The sequence below is a fragment of the Magnolia sinica genome, chromosome 10, assembly GCF_029962835.1.
Source record: "Magnolia sinica isolate HGM2019 chromosome 10, MsV1, whole genome shotgun sequence".
In the NCBI taxonomy this organism is placed as follows: Eukaryota; Viridiplantae; Streptophyta; class Magnoliopsida; order Magnoliales; family Magnoliaceae; genus Magnolia; species Magnolia sinica.
The window spans coordinates 58,639,537-58,660,860 of record NC_080582.1 but is presented as its reverse complement, the minus strand read 5'-3'; the positions used below and the strand labels follow the sequence as shown (position 1 = coordinate 58,660,860).

Genomic DNA, 21,324 nt, shown 5'->3' with positions numbered 1-21,324 from the left:
GCATACCTGGATACCGCAAGGAGGTGACGAGCCGATCTGTGGTAGTAAAGGCATGAAAGGCGTGCATTGATTGGTGACGAGCCCTTTGCTACGACCTCAACTATATGATCGTATGAGATATCTAGGATTGACGACCCTAGTATGGATCACTGTTTGGATGGTGATATGAGGAAGGTATCTTAGCTTCCCAATCCTGTTGTGTGAAATAGACTAATAACCACTTGGTAACCATATCCATGCACCGCATTTGCATGTGCTTTGTAGATGTGGCGCACTTTGAGGCGATGTCATGCGTAACGTAAGATGAAGACGCTGAGAGTGTACGTGTGAGGGCACGCATCATATTGCATTCATACTTGCATTAACAAGAGTACTTAGGATTTAATTACTTATCCTGCTTTATCATTACTGTTTGATTGAACTGGTAACATGTTAACCAGTGCCTTATTGTTCCACTGAGTTGATCACTCACTCCCACGTTTCGGGCGGTGTTGCACACCCACCAGACTGTCTTAGGCCCCGATGTTGCAGATGTGGATGCGACGCTGAGGAGAGCGGGAGCTGGATGACGACGAGGCTGCCTTCTCCTATATGCAGTTTTCAGACGGGTTCTAGCGAGCCTCGGTCTGTTGCGCGGGATCTATGGGATTACTATTTTGGGAACTGAAATGATGTAACTTGTACTTATAATTTTGATAAATAACACTTTTACACGATCTGGTTGTATATGTAATTCAGGGACTTACACTTGTACACATATTTTACTATAAGTCTTCCGCTTGCTTTATTCACTTATCCCTGAATCATATCTGCGTTTTGGCTTAATCTATCCCATGTTTATGTGCTAATACAGTCAACATACATCATTCATTAATTATGTTGCATAAGTGATGTTTTGGAACTCGGGAGCTGAGTTATGCTCGACCCCCGAATTTCAGGGCGTTACACCAACTATTAAACAACGGCCACACAGAATGCTACTCCACTCCTAATATCTTCACACAAGGGATATTAGCGTTCACTATAAAATAGGTTTTCACAGGTTCACCCAAAACATTCATAATTGTGTCTTTTACAAAGGGCTTACACAATTCAAAAACCCTCACTTCTGAGTTTTCTGGCTCTTCTCAGATAACCAACAACTTTGAGATTTTTCTGGCTTAACCTCAAATAAAACCAAACAATGTAAATTACACAAATTGTAAAATACCTGATTTTCTCCTTCGTTGTAGCAGCCCAGAAGAACCAAGTCAGAGTAAAGATTTAAATGTCAAAGTTCAATGTCCAATACTCACTTTATAATGGTTCTAGGTTCTAATAGATTTTAAATTAAAATAAAAGGGCTAGCTCTAATTGATTTTGATTCCAGAAAAAGGAAAACAACAATTCCTCTTTTCAGATTAGATTGGAATGCAAGAAACAAAATCAATTAACAAAGCTAAAGAAAGAGAATATTAAATATGCACACTTAGCTTAAATGGAGCACCGACTTATCTCTCAGAAGACCGAATTAAATTAACTTGATTTACTTAATTTATTCTGAGATTCGTGCTCTATTTATAGGTGAACAAATCACGTCTTCGACTGGTCTAAGGACCTCTACGACTAGTCGTAGAACCAACAGATATTTGAAAATTCAGGCGCGATAAGATTTGGCAGTTTCACGACTGGTCGTAGGTTTCCTTCGACTGGTCGTAGGTCTCCTTCGACTGGTCGTAGGTGGCCGAATTTCAACGATGTTCTTTAAGTCATAGGTCTACGACTGGTCGAAGATGCGTCGACACTGTTCCTACGATTGGTCAAACAGTCCCCAGGACTAGTCGAAGCCTAATAGAAAATTTCTAATTTTTGTAACAAACTTACGACTGATCCAGGAAATGTTTAGACAGGTCGAAGCAGTGCTAGGACTAGTCGAACAAAGTCCAGGACTAGTCTTAGAATAGACCAAACTCACTTATATAAAACATATAAATTATGTATCCAAAATGGCCTACTCTAAAGGTCAACCTAAGTTCAGTCATACCTCAATAGTGAAGTAAGGACATTGAAACTTTAGAGACGAGTGACCTTTGAAAGTAATGGAGCTTGAAGTCTTGCTATCGTTTAAACTTGAGAGCTTTTTGAGATCTTGAGATTGAACTTGAAAGCTTCTTGAGATCTTGAGTTTGAACTTGAAAGCTTCTTGAATCTAGTCGAACAATCTCACTTTCTCGAGTCTTGACTTATGAACAGTGCTTGTTAATCAAAGCTGATCTTGAGTAGAGCTTTGTTCTTCATATATGCAAGCTTCATAGTAGTTTCTTTGGTACCACTAATTTGACAACACAAAGGGCTATAAACTATGGCACTTACAATCTCCCCCTTTGTCAAATTAGTGACAAAACACACTTTCAAGATATGTTACATAACACAGAATATCTGATTAAAGAATCATACACCAGTTGTTATCAACCGGCATCCTGTAGACTTGTAAATCAATATTCAGTCCACCTCTTCACACTTCTACTCATAGCTCTGCACATACTCCCCCTGAGTAACATACTCATAAATCACCATACAATACAATGCTACTCCCTCCTCATGACAACATACATATCCATATACATATCCATAACATATCCATACTCTCCCTTTTTGTCACAATAGGACAAAGGAAGCACAGAACAGATGGCTGAGGAGAAATAATTAATGAGAAATATGAGAGGTAACTAGTCAAGATATGAGAACATAGCATAAGCAACACACAATTCATAGACTGAGCTAAGTTAAAGAGAGTGACAAACTCAAAACTAGTTAGGAGTAATAAAGTTATTACAGACCAGTAATCTTAAAATACTAATCTGACCCAGATGAAGGAGCAGGAATGGAAGGATCAAATTGATGCATGCCTTTGTTCAAGCGCCTAAGATATTTATGCATATATTTGAACTATAAATCATGGGCAACAGACATGTTTTCCATTTTAGCATTTAGATTCTCAACTTTATCTTCAAATGCACTCAGACGTGCATCAAATGAAGAAGGCTCATAATCTGGATCATTTGTAGAATCAGACTCAAGTTCTTCAAAAATATTATCCATGTTAATATCATCAGGAGGAAGATCACCAGCCTCTTCCTTATGTTCAGCTTCAGCTGTTAAAAGTGATATAGAACTTTGTTTCTCGCTAAACCAAGAAACTAAACAGTTTCTGATATAGAACCAACCACCATTGGATGATTTTCTATCATCAAGATTACCAACCCAATCAGCATCCGAGTACCCAGCTAATTGAACACTAGTCTCATGAGGATACCAAAGACCAAAATTAACAGTACTTGCGACATATCGTATAATCCGCCTGACAGTAGTTAAGTGAGACTCTTTAAGATCAGACTAATATCTAGCGCAAATACCAACAATTAGAGTGATATCGGGTCTACTAGCAGTTAAATACAATAGACTACCAATCATACTCCGATATAATTTCGGATCCACATTTTTACCTGCAGAATCTTTTGAGAGTTTCAAGGTTGTACTCATAGGAGTATCAAAGTTCTTACCATTCTCGAATCCAAATCTCTTAATCAAGTTCATAGCATATTTAGATTGAGAAATGAACATTCCATCAGGTTTTTGTTTTACTTGTAACCCAAGGAAATAATTCAATTCCCCAACCAAGCTCATTTTAAACTGAGATTTCATCAAATCTGCAAACTCAATAGTCATGTCAGTATAGGTAGATCCATAAATGATATCATCAACATAGATTTGTACTAATAAGATATGATCCTTATGTTTTTTAATAAATAGAGTTTTATCAACACATCCCATTTAAAAATTATGGTTTAATAGAAACTTTGTTAGTTTCTCGTACCGTGCGCTAGGAGCTTGTTTTAAGCCGTAAAGTGTCTTTTTAAGGCGATAAACATGATCGACATCCTTGGGATCTTCAAAACCCATCGGTTGTTCAACATAGACTTCATCATGCAGATCGCCATTTAAAAATGCACTTTTCACATCCATTTGGTAAATCTTAAACTTTCTAAAATACGCAATGGATATAAAGAGTCTAATTGATTCAAGACACGCTACTGGTGTAAAGGTTTCATCATAGTCAATACCTTCAATTTGAGTGTAACCTTGTACCACTAGCCTAGCCTTATTTCTAATTATATTGCCAAGTTCCTCACACTTATTTTTAAAAATCCATTTGGTTTTAATGATGTGTTTATCTTTAGGTCTAGGTACGAGATACCAAACATCATTTCTCACAAATTGGTTAAGTTCTTCTTGCATCGCAACAATCCAATTTTCATCAGCAAGAGCTTCTTTTACATTAGATAGTTTTATCTGGGATGTAAAACATACATAACTACATATATCCTCAAGTTGTCAACGGGTACGAACACCAGTGAGAGGGTTTCCAAGAATCTGTGGTTGGATGATCTTTAACAATCCTTAGTTAAAAATCAGTCTGATTAGATGAAGTATCAGGTTTATCAATTACAAGAACTTCATCATTATCTGAACTTGAGATAGGTGTGCTTAAGTGATCATTAATGACCACATTGATGGACTCTTGAATCACACCGGTCCTTTTGTTCAGAACCCTATAAGCTCGACTGTTTAAAGAATATCCTAGAAAGATCCCTTCATCACTCTTCGTATCAAACTTTCCCAGATTTTCACGATCTCGTAAAATATAGCACTTGCTGCCAAAAACACGAAAGTATTTGACAGTAGGCTTTTTATCGAACCACATTTCATAAGCCGTTTTATTATTACCTTTACTAGTGCAAACCCGGTTAATAATATAGCAAGCTATATTGACTGCTTCAGCCCAAAGATCTTTAGAGAGCTTCATACTGTTCAACATGACATTAGCCATTTCTTGAAGCACTCTATTTTTCCTTTCAACTATTCCATTTTGTTGTGGAGTTTTAGACACTGAGAATTTATGTAATATTCCCTGGTCGCTACAGAACTTTTCAAAACCGCTATTCTCAAATTCAAATCCATGATCACCACGAATTTTATTGACTTAAGAACCTTTTTCAGTTTGAATCATTTTGAGAACCTTTTTTACTTCTTCAAGGGTTTCTGATTTGTCCCTTAAGAATACAACCCATGTATATCTGGTAAAGTCATCTACTATTATCAAAATATATCTTTTGCCACCTCGACTTTCTATCCTGGTAGGTCTTACTAGATCCATATAGAGAAGCTTGAGTGGTCTTGATGTGGTATTGGAATTCACCTTTTTATGTGAGTTCCTTGTTTGTTTACCAATCTGGCATTCACCACATATTTTATCTAATTTTTGTAGTTTGGGTAAACCTCTTATAAGTTCCCGTTTGCTCAATCTATATAGATTTCGGTAGTGTACATGTCCAAGACGTTTGTGCCATAAGTCAGTCTCGTCTGTATGAACCATGTAACACGATTGATTAGATGAGCTGGATTTGCTAACAATATAGCAGTTTTCAGACGTTTTACGTCTAGTTAGTATTACTGAACCCTTGTTGTTTAGAATCTCATAGCTTTGATTAGAAAACCGTACACTATGGTTATTGTCACATATTTGAGATATGCTAAGCAAGTTATGTTTTAGACCTTCAACAAATAAAACATTTTTAAACAAAGGAAGGTTATAGAGTTGAACAGTACCTTGGCCCATAATCTTGCAGTTGCTGCCATCACCAAATGTGACGAACCATCAGTCATGTCTTTGAGATCCGTGAATAAACCTTTATCACCAGTCATATGCCTTGAGCATCCACTGTCTAAGTACCACTTTGAATGACTTGTTGCTTTGAAAGCTGTGTGAGCAACCAAGCAGGCAACTTTAGGAACCCATTTCAGAACTGTTTTAGGTTTAGGAGTATAGTTGGTCTTCTTCTAACTGATGTTGTAAGAATGACCTACTGAGTTAGATTTTAAGAGCTCCTTGAGTAAATCTACTATCTTTTCAGCAAGAGGGTTTCGGTTCTGATTTTTAAAGTTAACATGGCTACTTTTAGGTTTTTGAAAAGTTTTTGTATTTTTAGAAAAACCTTGATAAGTACTTTTCCCTTTTGAGTTTGAGGACTCTCCTTTCACAAACTTGGGAGGAGTATACTTTTATTTAGGAGGTATATTCATATCATAGCCCAATCCGAAACGATCGCCACTTTTTCTTGATCCAGATAATAGTTTTTCTAACTTTGGATCACCTTGGGCATACCTCCATGTATCCTTTAAACTCAGAAGAGAAGATACTTCATTTTTAAGTATCTCATTTTCAGATTTCAGATTTTCAATCAGCGAGGTTTTGAATTCTAAATCGCATTGTGATTTTTCAAAACAATCTGAAATTTGGGATTTTTCTAAAACAAGTGATTCAAAACATTCTTTGAGTTTAAAAAACTTTTCTTTTTGAAGTTTCAGTTTGACAGCAATTTTACAACTTTCCTTGTATAGGGCATTGTAAGCATCTTGAAGATCATCTTCATTTTCATAATCATTATTCAGATTTTCTTCGCTAGTCGAATCATTATGATCTGAAGAAGTGAATTTGGCTAGAGTCATAAGGGCTTTAACTTCACTGCCCGACTCGGTTTCAGAATCTTCTGATTCAGAAGATTCTTCAGAATCAGATGATTCATCCCAAGTAGCCAACATACCCTTTCTTTTTATTTTGTCATTTTAGGACATTTGTTTGTTAAGTGCCCATACTCTTGGCAGTTGTAACATTGACTATCTTTCAAAGACTTCCAAGTTTTAAATCTAGGTTTAGATCTTTTCTTATCATTTAATTTTTAAAAATCTACCATTTTCTTGCTTTTGAAAATCTTGTAAAATTTCTTCGCTAAAAGAGCCATATCGTCTTCAGAATTTTCTAAATCCGATTTTTCTTAAAAAATACCTTTAGAAGATTTGAGAGCGGTGGATTTACTTTTAGGAGCTTTAAAGTTTAACTCATAGGTTTGTAAAGAGCCAACTAGTTCTTCTACTCTCATATTATCCGTATCACGAAGTTCCTGGATCGCGGTTACCTTAGAGTTGAACTGTTCAGGAAGTGAGCGTAGTATCTTTGCACACACTTTACTTTCTGGAATTTTATCGCCAAGACCCCACATTGAGTTTACAATGTCATTTAATCTTGTGTAAAAGTCCATAAACATTTCATTTTCCGCCATATGAATTTCTTCAAATTTGGTTGTGAGGAGTTGGACTTTAGATTTTTTGACAATTATAGTACCCTCGTGTGTCATTTTCAATATATCCCAGGCTTGCTTTGCAGTATCATAGGATATGATTCTTTTGAACTCATCTGGTGATAGTGCACAAGTGATTGCATTTAGTGCTTTTGCATTGGCACTACTCTCATTTTTCTGAAGGGTGGTCCATGAGAAATATGGTGTTACTCTCATTGATTTTGAACTATCAATACCAGTCACTTTAGTTGTAGGTGGGTTCCATTCAGTCACTGTGGCTTGCCACACACTCTCATCTATTGATTTAAGGAAGATCCTCATCCTGGCTTTCCAATAGGCATAATTGGAGCCATCAAAGGGTGGAGGCCTAATGACTGATACGCTATCAAAATTTGACATCTTATATATATAGCTTAGATCGTTAGCTTAGGAATTAAATCCAAATAAAAAGCAATAAGAGCGAGCTATTAGGCTTTGATACCACTTGAAATGGCCACGCTATATGTCCTAGAGAGGGGGAGGGGAGGGGGGTGAATAGGACTATGTAAATTAAAAATAAGTACTGCGGAATATGAAACAAAGAATAGATAGTACTATACACTAATCACAGTATAGGAATGGAAAGCAACCTAAAACAGAGAAATTGAAACAAAAATTGTTCTAAGGACAACCTTACACCAGAAACCAAAGTTTATAGTAGGACAACCTTATTTCTAGAACAAATTGAGAAACTGAACCTCAACGTAATAAATAGATAGCAAAAATATAATGCTGAAATGTAAATCTAAATTATTACAACATTCCCCACTGTGCTTGAAATGAAATAATTACAACATTCACATTCACACATACATTCCACAATTCTGAATGATAAAAGATAGGAAATATAAATCACACATCCACAAGACAAAGAATTATAGTGGTTCACCTGTGTATTCACCAACTGTTAAACAACAGCTACACAGAATGCTACTCCACTCCTAATATCCTCACACAGGGGATATTAACGTTCACTATCAAATAGGTTTTCACAGGTTCACTCAAAACCTTCACAATTGTGTCTTTTTCAAAGGGCTTACACAATTCAAAAACCCTCACTTCTGAGTTTTCTGGCTCTCCTCAAATAACCAACAACTTTGAGATTTTTCTGGCTTAACCTCAAATAAAACCAAACAATGTAAATTATACAAATTGTAAAATACCTGATTTTTTCCTTCATTGTAGCAGCCTAGAAGAACCAAGTTGGAGTAGAGATTTGAATGTCAAAGTTCAATGTCTAATACTCACTTTATAATGGTTATAGGTTCTAATAGATTTTAAATTAAAACAAAAGGGCTAGCTCTAATTTATTTTGATTCCAGAAAACGGAAAACAACAATTCCTCTTTTCAGATTAGATTGGAATGCAAGAAACAAAATCAATTAACAAAGCTAAAGAAAGAGAATAGTAAATATGCACACTTAGCTTAAATGGAGCACCGACTTATCTCTCAGAAGACCGAATTAAATTAACTTGATTTGCTTAATTTATTCTGAGATTCGTGCTCTATGTATTGGTGAAAAAATCACGTCTTCAACTGATCTAAGGACCTCTACGACGGGTCGTAGAACCAACAGATATTTGAAAATTCGGGCGCGATAAGTTTTAGCAGTTTCACGACTGGTCATAGGTTTCCTTCGACTGGTCGTAGGATCCCTTCGACTGGTAGTAGGTGACTGAATTTTAACACTGTTCTTTGAGTCATAGGTCTACGACTGGTTGAAGATGCAGTCGACACTGTTGCTACGACTGGTCGAACAGTCCCCAGGACTAGTCGAAGCCTAAAAGAAAATTTTTAATTTTTGTAACAAACTTACGACTGATCCAGGAAATGTTTAAACAGGTCGAAGCAGTGTTAGGACTAGTCGAACAAAGTCCAGGACTAGTCTTAGAATAGACCAAACTCACTTATATAAAACATATAAATTATGTATCCAAAATGGCCTACTCTAAAGGTTAGCCTAAGGTCAATCATACCTCAATAGTGAAGTAAGGACATTGAAACTTTATAGACGAGTGACCTTTGAAAGTAATGGAGCTTGAAGTCTTGCTGTCGTTTAAACTTGAGAGATTTTTGAGATCTTGAGATTGAACTTGAAAGCTTCTTGAGATCTTGAGTTTGAACTTGAAAGCTTCTTGAATCTAGTCGAACAATCTTACTTTCTCGAGTCTTGACATATGAACAATGCTTGTTAATCAAAGCTAATCTTAAGTAGAGCTTTGTTCTTCATATATGCAAGCTTCATAGTAGTGTCTTTGGCACCACAAATTTGACAACACAAAGGGCTATAAACTATGGAACTTACACACTTAAATACTTCTTAAGAAGTGAGATGACTCATTCTTATAAAGAAAATTTTCTCGGTCAATGCAAATAGTCTTGTTATTCTTAAAGACAGTAAACACCTTGGCGCTTGGCCTGCCATTTTTCCAATGGAACATAATTTGCATTTGATCGATGATTGTGGCACTTCTTCCTGATCCCTCTATGTATTAGCATCTTATTGGACACCTCATATACTTGATAATCACTCAACCCGACATTATTTATGTAGTCAATATTCTCAACCAATTCACACAATCCCCGCCAAGCCCATTATGATACAACTATTTGAGTGGCTCGATATCTTGAGTCTCCTATAAAGGGCATCCTTTTTCCCTTCACTAACTCTACCTAATGATCATCATATTATGATTATGACTAGGCAGATTATCCCAAAACATGTCGATCTATCACGGGTTACTTTACAATACTTGGGAGGAGTCATATATCTATGAAAAAAAAATAAAAATTGTCGACTCTAGGTCATATGTCGATGACAAGTACCGCGCCATGGCCACTACTACTTGTGAATTCACTTTGCTCAAAACACTCATCCATGATCTACATGTTTAACATCCCTAGCCCGTGTGCCTTTATTATGACAATCTAGTTTTTCTTCATATAGTCATCAATCTTAATTTTAATAAATGGACCAACACATCAAGATCAATTATCATCTTATCTGTGAAAAGATCACTTCTAGGGTTCTCTATGCTTCTAATGTTCCCACCAATCACTAACTTATGAACATCTTCACCAAATCTCTTGGTCGCAACCAATTTCAATTTCTACTTAATAAGTTGAGAGTTATGGATCTCCACGACCTAGCTTAGGGAGAGTATTAGAAAGGATATAATTTTAATATCTTCATTTTTATTCTTTTCCTCTTTTGTCGAGATTGTATCTACATGATGGTTCTCCTTAGCTTTGCAAAACAAGGGGAGCAACGTGTTTACAACCTTAACAAATCTCTATAATCTCCGACAAATATTGTGAAACTGGTTTGAGAAGTTCTCTACCCTTAACGAAGGTAGTTATTGTCAATCCTTAGTGGATTATTTTCTTTTTCATGCATTCAAATGACATTCTCCTCATACCAGTTCTTATCTATGTTGATGATATTATCCTAACAAGAAATTATCTAACCGTCATTAATGCTTTAAAAGAATTTCTTCAAACCAAGCTTCACATTAAAGATCTCGGCCCACTTAAGTACTTCTTAAGAAGTGAGATGACTCGTTCTTATAAAGAAAATTTTCTTGATCAATGCAAATACTCTTGTTATTCTTAAAGATAGTGGACGCGCTTGGCCTGCCATTTTTCCAATGGAACATAATTTGCATTTGATCAATGATCATGGCACTTCTTCCTAATCCCTCTATGTATTAGCATCTTATTGGATGCCTCATATACTTGATAATCACTCAACCCGACATTGTTTATGTAGTCAATATTCTCAACCAATTCACACACAATCCCCGCCAAGCCCATTATGATACAACTATTTGAGTGGCTCGATATCTTGAGTCTCCTAGAAAGGGCATCCTTTTTCCCTTCACTAACTCTACCTAGTGATCATCATATTATGATTATGGCTAGGCCATATATCCCAAAACATGTCGATCTATCACGAGTTACTTTACAATACTTGGGAGGAGTCATATATCTATGAAAACAAAAAAAAAAATGTCGTCTCTAGGTCATATGTCGATGACAAGTACCGCGCCATGGCCGATACTACTTGTGAATTCACTTTGCTCAAAACACTCATCCATGATCTACATGTTTAACATCCCTAGCCCATGTGCCTTTATTATGACAATCAAGTTGTTCTTCATATAGTCATCAATCTTAATTTTAATAAACGGACCAACACATCGAGATCGATTATCATCTTATCTGTGAAAAGATCACTTATGGGGCTCTCTACGCTTCTAATGTTCCCACCAATCACTAACTTATGAACATCTTCACCAAATCTCTTGGTCGCAACCAATTTCAATTTCTACTTAATAAGTTGAGAGTTATGGATCTCGACGAACTAGTTTAAGGGAGAGTATTAGAAAGGATATAATTTTAAAATATTCATTTTTATTCTTTTCCTCTTTTGTCGAGATTGTATTAAGTTGTAATTAAGTTAGAATTGATTTAATTCCATTGTAATCTTCCTTTTTTAGGTCATTCCTCGTGTATAAATTCAAAATATTATACTTAATAAAATACAAGTAATTATTCAAAATTTCTATCCATGTTCTCTCTCTCTCTCTCTCTCTCTCTCTCTCTCTAACTATATCAAATGGCCAAGATCAATTACATAAAAATAGGTCCAATCAACAATATGATCATTCTATTTGTTAGAGTGCATCGTGGGTTGCTTATGATTCTAAAGAATCACTTTTGTTAGGCAATCGTAGCCATAGAAAGTAAGTCCAAATCAAAGATAGTGTGTAACTGCACCTAGGCAACTAGGAGAACTAATGGTTCTCCGAGAGGACTCTGAGTATCCTTCAGGTTAATAAATTATCATTTGCAAATGAAAATTTTACCCGTCCATCCAAAGGAAAGCTTCAACACTGAAATTCATAACTAAAATATGCCATAAAAATCCCCCTTTCAACCACCTCTTCCCTGTCAGCATTACTTTTGGCTTGCATATGCCATGGTTTTAGTTGACTAGTGAACTGGCACCAGCACTCTAACTGGGTTCCAGAAGACCTTGCCAACAGTGTATCCGATGATCTATCATCTTTCCATTTCACCTGTTCCAATTGACACCCCATTTCTAATTCTATTTCTCTTTCATCTATTGCGTTTCACCTATTCGATAGGCCTTGCCAATGGTCCATGCCGGAGATCTTCTCTTTCAAGATTAAACACTTTGCTTGCTTTTGTCCAAACCTCCTCATAGGCTTTTTTGATATGTTGGATCTTTGGCTGTCCACTTTATTGTTTTTGTTTCTCCTTTAATTTTATTATTATTCCTAGAAATTAAAGAATGAAAGAAGAAAGAGAAAAAACAGGTTGTTTCCCTTCATGTTCATGTAATTGTGCTTTTTAGATATAAGCTTCATGTTATGATAGCCTTTGAAAAAAGAAAAAAAAAAAAAAAAAAGGGGGATTGAAATTTGATCATTATGAGCACAAAGAATTTAGAATACGCCTATATCATGACAATATCGCTATTACACCAATAACCAAAATGTCTTTCTGGATTTTTCTTGATTTATTCAATCCCTTAAAGCATTTCTCTTTACTAGTGTTGCTCCATGTGCAATGCATCTCAATCATATATTTTAAATAGGAATGATTTTATACATTTATCCCATGTCCCCTTCTTCACTCGTTCAATCTCTCTCACTTGCTCATCAACATCCCCCTCTTACCCCATTTGACTAGGCTACAGTCAATCAGGATTCGCGTCCTTCCTTTCATAATCCACAATAGATGATTTCCTCCAACCCTTCGATTCATCTCCTCTCAATCGGATCTCACGTGGTCTTCAACCCATCACTGTTTACATCTCCTGCGACTCAAGTAGAAACATCCAAACAGTGGTTGCATCATATATGTAATGGAAAGTTTGAAATTCACTTATAGGTTTCGAATATAAGTTGGCCATGACCACATTAACAATGTATATAGCTGGATATTCTTCTTCTTCAGGGATTCTATACCATCTGACAATCCATATTGTTTGACAGTGGTAAGGTCCACATGATGAGTGGTTCAGATCTTTCCTGCATGTCTAGTTTGCAGTGCAAGACCATGATATGTCATGACTTGGCACTACAACAACTGAGACTTTTAGCGGCACTCACAAGCGCCGCTATAAGTCCCTAAAAGCGCCGGCGATTCTATTATTGGCGCTAGTCAAGCGCCGATAAATGGGTATGTCACTAAAAGTATTGGCGGCGCTAGGTAACTTCTAACGACGCCTTTCTGAGCGCCGATAGCTATCTGTTTATCCGACGTGAAAAAGCGCCGGCAAAAATCACTTAGAGCGCCGCTAAAAATGGTTTGTGGACACATTTTCTTGCGAAAAAGCGCCGTAAGATTTCTACGCAAGCGCCGGTAGAAGCCTTTGTAATGGATTTGTGAGGCCCTGGCATGCCAGTAAATTTTTAAAAATATTTAAAACATAAAAATGATGCAATACAAATAAAACTGAATATTAAACAAAATTTATATTACCACACAATAAAAAAAAATATATTACAATAAATGGTCTTGAATGCAAATAAATAAATAAAAAAAAAACAAATCCTCTATATGGTCTTACTTCTAGCACGAGTGGCGTCAAAAGGCTGAAGTGATTTGAACTCTAGATTGCCCCACTTGCATGCAACGAGAAGAGTGGATCACCCACCATTAGCCCTTTGAAAATTGCTCCTATGATAGCCAGAACCAGGCTAGTCCTTAGCTGCTCCATGGAAGTTGGTTTTTCGACGCTTTACGTGGCTTCCCAACAATGGCATAATTGGCAATGGAACAGGCAAAATTGACAACAATAACAGTGAAAGCAGTGAGGGGCTGCAACACAAATAAAAAAGAAAAATCGGGATGAAGATCATCTCTGATCTAACACCAATAAACTGTTCCTGCATGTGCCATCTTTCACAAGAGAATCTGCTGTCATGTTTGCCTCTCAAGCCGTGGCTTTGTTTCCGTTCTGTTTTTACTTGCGCTTATAGGATAGATGAGGACCTATATTTTTGTGTGCTCCCACCTTTCCGGGAAAAAAAGTACAAGTGGATTATCTATTACTAGAAAATAATGCCTCAATTGGGGATTGAGTAAACACTTGTGAGGGTCATGTAATACAGCTCAACTCCTTTTCTTTTTCTTTTCTAAATTAACACGCGCTGAATTTTATATTGAAATATGAATTTCCTTTTTCTGAAGGAACATTCTTATTGGATGCTTGTTTTGCTGGAGCATATTGCCATAATTGGTTGCATCCAACAACACCCTATTATTTAGTTAAATAATTCATCATGGATTATGGGGTTATAGTTGCTTTGATATTGTGAATCGCTATAACTAACACTTCCTGATATTGGACAGAGAACCTGTTGGTTACAAAAGACATAAGCTTCTAACTCTAAGCAGATGGTGAATCTGCAGAATGTTCTGAATGGCATATGGTGACTTCCTAACAATAAGCTTATATACCTGAAATATAGCAAAATGTTCTGAATATGTAGGAAGTATTTTTACTTTTTACTTGTGCACCAGAGGAAGTACAAAAGGACCTCTAGCAATCAGGGTCTCTTTATTAGCCAATTCTCTGTCTTTTCCTGCCTCTATTGCAGCCATGGTAGGCTTTGAGAAAAGAAAGAGGTGAATACTCAGCCAGCTTGGTATTAAATTTGGTGTATAAGATGACTTTTCAAATCAGGACATATACCAAGATGCATAATCTATGGTGCAAAAATAAATTATTTGTCAGGGAATTTTATGATGATCAATCAAAAGGACTTCTGCTTTTACCTTCAAACCTGCACAGCCTACTATTCATGTGACAACTGTGACAACATCTGGGTGGCGAGCAACTTGAAAATTTTTAAAGCTACATTAAAGAATGAAATTGCCACTAACCATAAATAGAAAAGAAACTAGACAATGTGGCAGACCTCTATGACAACTTCCTCTCCAGGAATGATCTCAGGCCTGTGCTCAGCATCAGCCAAAGCCTCTTTGAGTTCACCAACTAATGACTCATTTGTAACAGCAACCAATTGAGGTAATGTTTTCACCTATTCAATTAAAAAAATAATTTCTGAATGTTACGTAAGCATTGAAATTTGAAATCACTTTCAGTCTCAAAAAATTTCAATCTTAGGCATAAGAAAGCAATATAATGACATGTTCAGTAGATTCAAGTCTTTTCTTACCAGTGTTTAAATTATCTTTTAAAGTGGTATGCACTCATTTTAAAGTGGCACTCAAACAGGCCCTTGGCATTTGAATTTGTATGATTATGCATGTAATCTGGTTGAGATTTGGGTGTAACATATTTCTCCATACGCACACAAACATGCAAGGCAACCATATCTCACCTGAACATGAGATTGTGAGTATCCACCATAGCTGCTGACTTGACTTTGCTAAACACTCCCTGCAACGAAAAGAAAAAAATTGTAATAAAATGACTTAGTGAAGAGAAAACGGATACAAACTATAGTAGGTCCACAAAAGATCATATTGGGGTGGTCTACCTGATGCACAGCCTAGATGTAGCACATGTATGCCACATTCTCATGTGTTGGAATGTCTGTTGTCTATTGAATTAGCAAACCTTTACAAGAAGGGTGTAGCCATGAAAGATGAAAGCTCAGCTTTCCTCCAAAATGGAAGACGAGCAAGAGAAGCATGGGCAACTATAACCATGTAACATTCAAGTAGATGCTGAAAAAGTTGAGATCTCTAACAATAGAACTTGATTTTTTTAAAAAAAAAACCTTTCTCAGCCTTCTTGGCTAAATCAAGCGTAGTACCTGTTCCTATCAGTCTAATATCTGATACGTGGCCCATCAGGTCACATGATATTAAATTAAATTTTTTATTTTTTGTTTGATGGGGAGGGCCCACAACAGCAACTTGCTGCTGGGGACATCAAGCGTTGCCCATGCACACTACACCAAAATCGTCAAAGTGGTACGGTTGGCATTTTGGTTCAGAAACGGCTTTAAGCCGTTCCTGACTTCAAACGGTATTCAACCGTACTGAAATTGTGGCTGTTGTACGTGGTTACTTTCACTTCTTTATTAGTGTGTCACGATTGAGTGTTGGATATTCTTATTTCTTATTATTATATCTTATTGTATTATTTTGAAACAGATGGACGGAATGGATTCTATTAGAACCCTCTAAGTGGACCCCACATGGCCCGAGGTCACATTTATGTAAATCTGCCGTAGACTACAGGATCATTTTCATCACCAAAACGCCCTAATCCCTCCAAAACGCCCAAAATGCGAGCTCCCTCTCCCTCTCCCTCTTTGTCGATCTCCCTCTCCCGATCTCAACCATCTCTCTCTATCTCTCTCTCCTGATCTCCCTCTCTTTCAATCTCCCTCTCCCGATCTCAACCCTCTCTTTCCATGCAATTTCCTCAACGTCTTGCTCAAAATGTCAACGGATTGAAGCTTTTTGGCCCTTTGCAGGGTTTTCAGCTAGCTCTGCTGCTCCCGATGCAAGATCTCGTGCGAGAACGGAGGAAAATGATGGATTCTAGAGATCTCTAGTGTTTTGGCAAGTTTCATGTTGGGATAATCGAGAAAATCCGAGCTCTTGGAGGTTTCCTTTTGAGATATGCTGAACAGCAGCGGCATTGCTAGAAAATCGAAGCTTTGTATGAGATTCTAGGGTTTTTGTTGAAAGTCCTAATTCAGGTATTTTGAAGAAATCATGGTTTTTATTATTTAATTTCTGGTTCTTATTATTTCTGTTGGGACAGAGACGTAAAAATCCGATGGCATTTCGATGAACAATGCTGAAATTACAGTGCTCCGATTTGTCAGTTAATAGATATCCGTGCTGAGTTCTTTTGAGATTTCTGTGTAAAAATGTTGAGGGAAAGGTTACTTATTTCTGTTAATGAAATCTTTGACCCTTTGCAAAAAGTAAACACTATGATCTGTTTCATAAAGGAACAGGGAATGGTATTAACCCATTTTCTATAAATGGTGATTAATGCTTCGCTTTTCTCATACTAGTCATACCAAGGAAGATCATTCGGTATCTATGAAACTTCTATGTTTTCTAGTATATTTCGCTTTTATGTTTCTTTAAAGCCACACTTACATATAAAAAGATCCCAGAACTACGATCCTCGACTCACAGTATACAATTAACCAAAGACACATCAATTGGTCCATGTACAATTGAAAGAATACCATGGCCAAAATTAAATTCCTGTGCCATTCCATCAATGCAGGACATGTATGAGCATGATTAATGCCTACTCCATTTAAGATATCATGAGAAACAGCACCATTAACTAGCATTAGAAATTTAATGTGATAGGTTGGTATACCTGTCTTATATGCCATAAAAGCTAAAAGCTTCAAGGTATATTTGCTAGCATGAGAAATAGGTTGGCATTTACTAGGCTGAAATTTTACATGATAGAAGAAACAACACCATTTACTAGCATGAGAAATTTGATGTGATAGGTTGGCATTCCTGCCTTATCTGCCATAAAAGCTCAAAGCTTCAATGCTTCTGCTGTCCAAACTCAGTTTGCCAGCATGTACAAGAGCCGCTGTGGTTGTGCATGTCAAAAGGAAAAAAGGCTTTTGCACTAACTGCTTAAGACTTGCTCTACTAATAGAAGAAAACCTGGATGTCGATTCCGATGGGGTACGCTCTCAACCGAGCTGTTCTAATTTCTCTTGTGTCTTATGCTACTTTCATCCCTATGATAAGTTTCTGATGCCGTCTGATATTGTCCTTCTTTGTTGTGGCTTTATCATGCTCTTTTCAGGGTAAAGTGGATTTTAATGACACAGAGACGTGTGAATTTTTGTTTAAGGAATACTGGGATTTGATAAAGCAGCATGAAGGCTTATCAGTGCAAGATCTTCATGCTGCAGATGCCCTAATGAAGAAGGGCGAGAACTATGAGGAACTCCCTGAAGATGAAAGGGATTTAATCTTTGATGTTGGTGAAATGGACCAAAAAAGTGATGATGAGTTTCCATTAATTGGAAAATACACAGAATAAGATGTTTGGAATTCCTTTTGATACGCTTTGATTGGAATTCCTTTCTGTTCTTGGATTTGCAGCTCGTGATTTCCGTTTTATCCTCTCAGGCATAAAGAGGGCTTCCGAGTCTTACAAGACAGGAGAGATTAGTACAGACGTTGTCCTGAATGTGTCCAATTTGATGAAGGATATTCGCATTTGCATGGTATCAGACGATGACTTCTCCGAGGTAAATGTTGTCACCAATTGCTTATGTTTTAAAGATATTGTGGCAAGTATACTCAACAGTTGATCTCAATTTTCATAAGCTACCAAATTAATTGACTTGGAATTCAGCTAGAGCGACTCAGTTTAGTTGATTCCGAGTATGAAATCAAATTGCATTTCTGTAGAATTTCTTATGCGTTGGTTGACTGGCCAATTTCTTCATCATGTTGTGGGTTTTTTAAGCCCGCTATCAGTATATGTGTGCAGATTGTTATTGATCTTTTGTACTTGACGACATTAGGTCGTAGAATCTCTGTGATAAATCACTAGAACTAGTACATATCAATGCCCATGCCAGCACCATCTCTTAGAATTGTTCTTTGTTGCATGTTTGTGGTTGCGGGAAGAATGTGAGGATCTACGTTACAGAATGAAAGAAGGCCATCTTAAAAGAATGGAAGACAGCTGTTTCTGCTCACACAACTGCCGAGATCGAAAGTACTATCATCAAGGCTTCCTGGCTCATCTAGATCAGTATTAGAAAAAAGTTCCTAACATGGATGCCTCCTCTCGTACATTTATTAAACTAATTGTATATACATTTACCATTAGCTCTGATATTAATCTAGTGGAAGAAAAGAGCTATTCAACAGGTGAGAAATTGCTATTTTGATGCAGGGAGCAGATAAAAGATCTTAAGCCCCTGAAACAGGGGATGCCCAATAAAGTTGAAGAGCGCCCTCGTTCTTCTTCTTTGTATCCTTTATAAATATAAACTGTTTTATTTCAAGTTGTATGACTTCTTTGATATCTATTTTATCTAGCGATTGAGAATCCATTGAAGGTTTTTTCATTTATCCTCAAGTGCATTTTTATCCTCAAATGCATTTTAGAAGTCCCACCGCTGCAGGTTCGCAACCCCGAAGAGTGGGCTCTACTCCTTCCTATAGCTTTAATTTTAGATGCAACGAACAAGCTAATAAAAGAAGGGAGGTTCGTCTGATATGTTCTAGTTTTGCATATGGTCATTCCTCACAGCTTCCACACTTCATCAACTGAAGATATTTCCACCATGTTGTTGAACAGTTCTACTCTAAGCTTGAGGAAAAGATTCGTGCAAAGGAAGTGGAGAAAACTACCATGCAGGCCAAATCTAAGGTGTTACCATTTTAATTCTAATCTACAAGCTGAGCAGTGATTAACAATTTGGTTGTTTTTTCTTTATTGGATTGAATGATTTTGATTGTTTCAAGTCTGTATATGATGTCAAAGCTGGGAAGATTCTGAACTCATTTCATGTATTTGAGGGTGTCCATGTGCATGGAATTTCTTGTATCTTTCTTGATTTAAGAAACTGTGGGCCATCTGCAACAGGTGCTATAAAGATCACTATGTTTGGAGAAAGGAGAGTTAAACTATTTAGCTTACAAGTTGAAATGACATCTGATTATCAAAGTTCAGTGAAAGCATGTGTCAGCTTGTTGCTAATCCATATTTTCTCTAAATTTAATCATTGGGTCATGAAAGTTTGCTTCTTGAAGGTACCAATAGTCGTTCTCTGTTCTTTTCATTTGTTTTTTTCCTGTTTTTTTTATTTAATCCTTTTGATAAATGTGTGATCTCTCTTTAACCAGTTTCGATGTTTTTGTTCTTAAAATTATTTGCTGGCCTGTTAGTAGCAGGCCTATATGCCTTGTGAGCATGAGGATGATAGTTATCTTGCAGGACTTAGCGACAACTCTGTCTATGGGACATTTCTACATCCAATATGCTTGCTGAAGTAAAATGTCCAGGTTAGTTGTCTCAGAAGCAAAATGTTCAGAAATAAGTTGTTCCTTCTTTCTGATTGGATTTTGGAGGGATCAGGTTTTGGTAGTTAAAAGGCAGGAATGCAATTTCTATGAAATTTACATTTTAAAATGATGCTAGATTAGCTAGTCAGACCAATCTCGTGCTTTTGAGTTAACTGCCATTCTGGAGTTGCATGATCAATGTAATCCCATTTTTTTTCACTATTTTACATAGATAAGAATAAACATACATAAATTATTTATTTATTTATTTATTTTGGTTTCTCCCTAACAATGACCATGACATCGCTGTTTTTGCTATTCAAAATATGTATGTTTGTTTGTTTGTTTTTTTTTTTATCGCAGTAATGATGACAATGTCCCTTTTTTCTTTCAGAATTGCTGATTGACCACCATGCATGCGATAGTGTGTTGGCTATGGTTCTTTTATTTTGCACAAAAAGCTTTTGTCTATTATTGGAATGTCCTCAATTTCAGCTTTGCATATATCAGCTAACTTAGTCACCCTGATCATCTCTGCACAGCTATACTGCAAGCGAGCTAGACATACGTTCGGATAAAACTCCTGAAGAGCGCACTCTTCTTGTAGAATCTAGAAGGGAGTTCTGCTTTCCATATTCTATTTTACATCTTAGGGAGAGCCTTCTTAAGGTTTTTTTTTCTTTCTTTAGTAAAAACCTCCGAAGGATGTATTCTGGTTAATTTGCTTTTGTGGAATTCTTTTGCTATATTTTTATTATTTCGAAATTCAAATGCTCTCTCTCTCTCTCACATTTGTATTTTTGGATATTAGCATGCATTTATGTTTTTCTAGATTTTTTCCTGCTCAGCAATCCTATCCAATTGTACAAGTGGTGGGCATGGCATTGTTCTTCTTGATTTGTAGATGAGGGGTTATGGACATAAATCATCTTTTATTGAAAGTAATTCTCTTTCATCACAAGGGACCTTTCTTGTTTCAAAGTTTGTCTAAGGATATGTTCCTGATGTTTGCTTATTTCATGACTTTGGAAATGCCTTGGATAGATTAGCTTACGTTTTTCTTTGGATTAATCT

The 21,324-nt window shown here is 36.6% G+C and overlaps 2 protein-coding genes and 1 pseudogene across 4 annotated transcripts; all 3 read left to right on the top strand.

The window, feature by feature from the left end:
* Positions 1–15,997: 15,997 nt before the first annotated feature.
* LOC131218000 (U2 spliceosomal RNA) lies at positions 15,998–16,179 on the top strand (annotated as a pseudogene).
* LOC131216864 (zinc finger CCCH domain-containing protein 44-like) lies at positions 16,179–18,692 on the top strand. Of its 3 annotated transcripts, XM_058211461.1 has the most exons (4): positions 16,179–16,252; positions 16,381–16,934; positions 17,718–17,904; positions 18,029–18,692. In XM_058211461.1, exons 3-4 carry the CDS (start codon positions 17,761–17,763, stop codon positions 18,266–18,268), a joined length of 384 nt encoding a protein of 127 aa, XP_058067444.1. In that variant the 5' UTR covers positions 16,179–16,252; positions 16,381–16,934; positions 17,718–17,760; the 3' UTR covers positions 18,269–18,692. The 3 variants fall into 3 exon arrangements, with proteins under 3 accessions (XP_058067444.1, XP_058067445.1, XP_058067446.1); XM_058211462.1 differs by lacking the exon at positions 16,179–16,252 and having other exon boundaries at positions 16,314–16,934; XM_058211463.1 differs by lacking the exons at positions 16,179–16,252; positions 16,381–16,934 and adding an exon at positions 17,465–17,568.
* A 46-nt stretch (positions 18,693–18,738) lies between these two features.
* LOC131216865 (protein WVD2-like 6) lies at positions 18,739–20,497 on the top strand. Its single transcript, XM_058211464.1, has 5 exons — positions 18,739–18,955; positions 19,136–19,213; positions 19,351–19,450; positions 19,544–19,615; positions 19,832–20,497. Exons 1-5 carry the CDS (start codon positions 18,888–18,890, stop codon positions 19,838–19,840), a joined length of 327 nt encoding a protein of 108 aa, XP_058067447.1. The 5' UTR covers positions 18,739–18,887; the 3' UTR covers positions 19,841–20,497.
* The last annotated feature ends 827 nt before the right edge of the window (positions 20,498–21,324 follow it).

Excerpts from the sequence above, each read along its gene's own strand:
- LOC131216865 (XM_058211464.1), top strand. The coding sequence starts at position 18,888 with ATGAAAGAAGGCCATCTTAAAAGAATGGAAGACAGCTGTTTCTGCTCA. Across the intron at positions 18,956-19,135 it reads CACAACTGCCGAGATCGAAA|GGAGCAGATAAAAGATCTTA; the intron begins GTACTATCATCA and ends ATTTTGATGCAG. Across the intron at positions 19,451-19,543 it reads AAGCTAATAAAAGAAGGGAG|TTCTACTCTAAGCTTGAGGA; the intron begins GTTCGTCTGATA and ends GTTGTTGAACAG.
- LOC131216864 (XM_058211461.1), top strand. The coding sequence starts at position 17,761 with ATGCTTCTGCTGTCCAAACTCAGTTTGCCAGCATGTACAAGAGCCGCT. Across the intron at positions 17,905-18,028 it reads TGGATGTCGATTCCGATGGG|GGTAAAGTGGATTTTAATGA; the intron begins GTACGCTCTCAA and ends TGCTCTTTTCAG.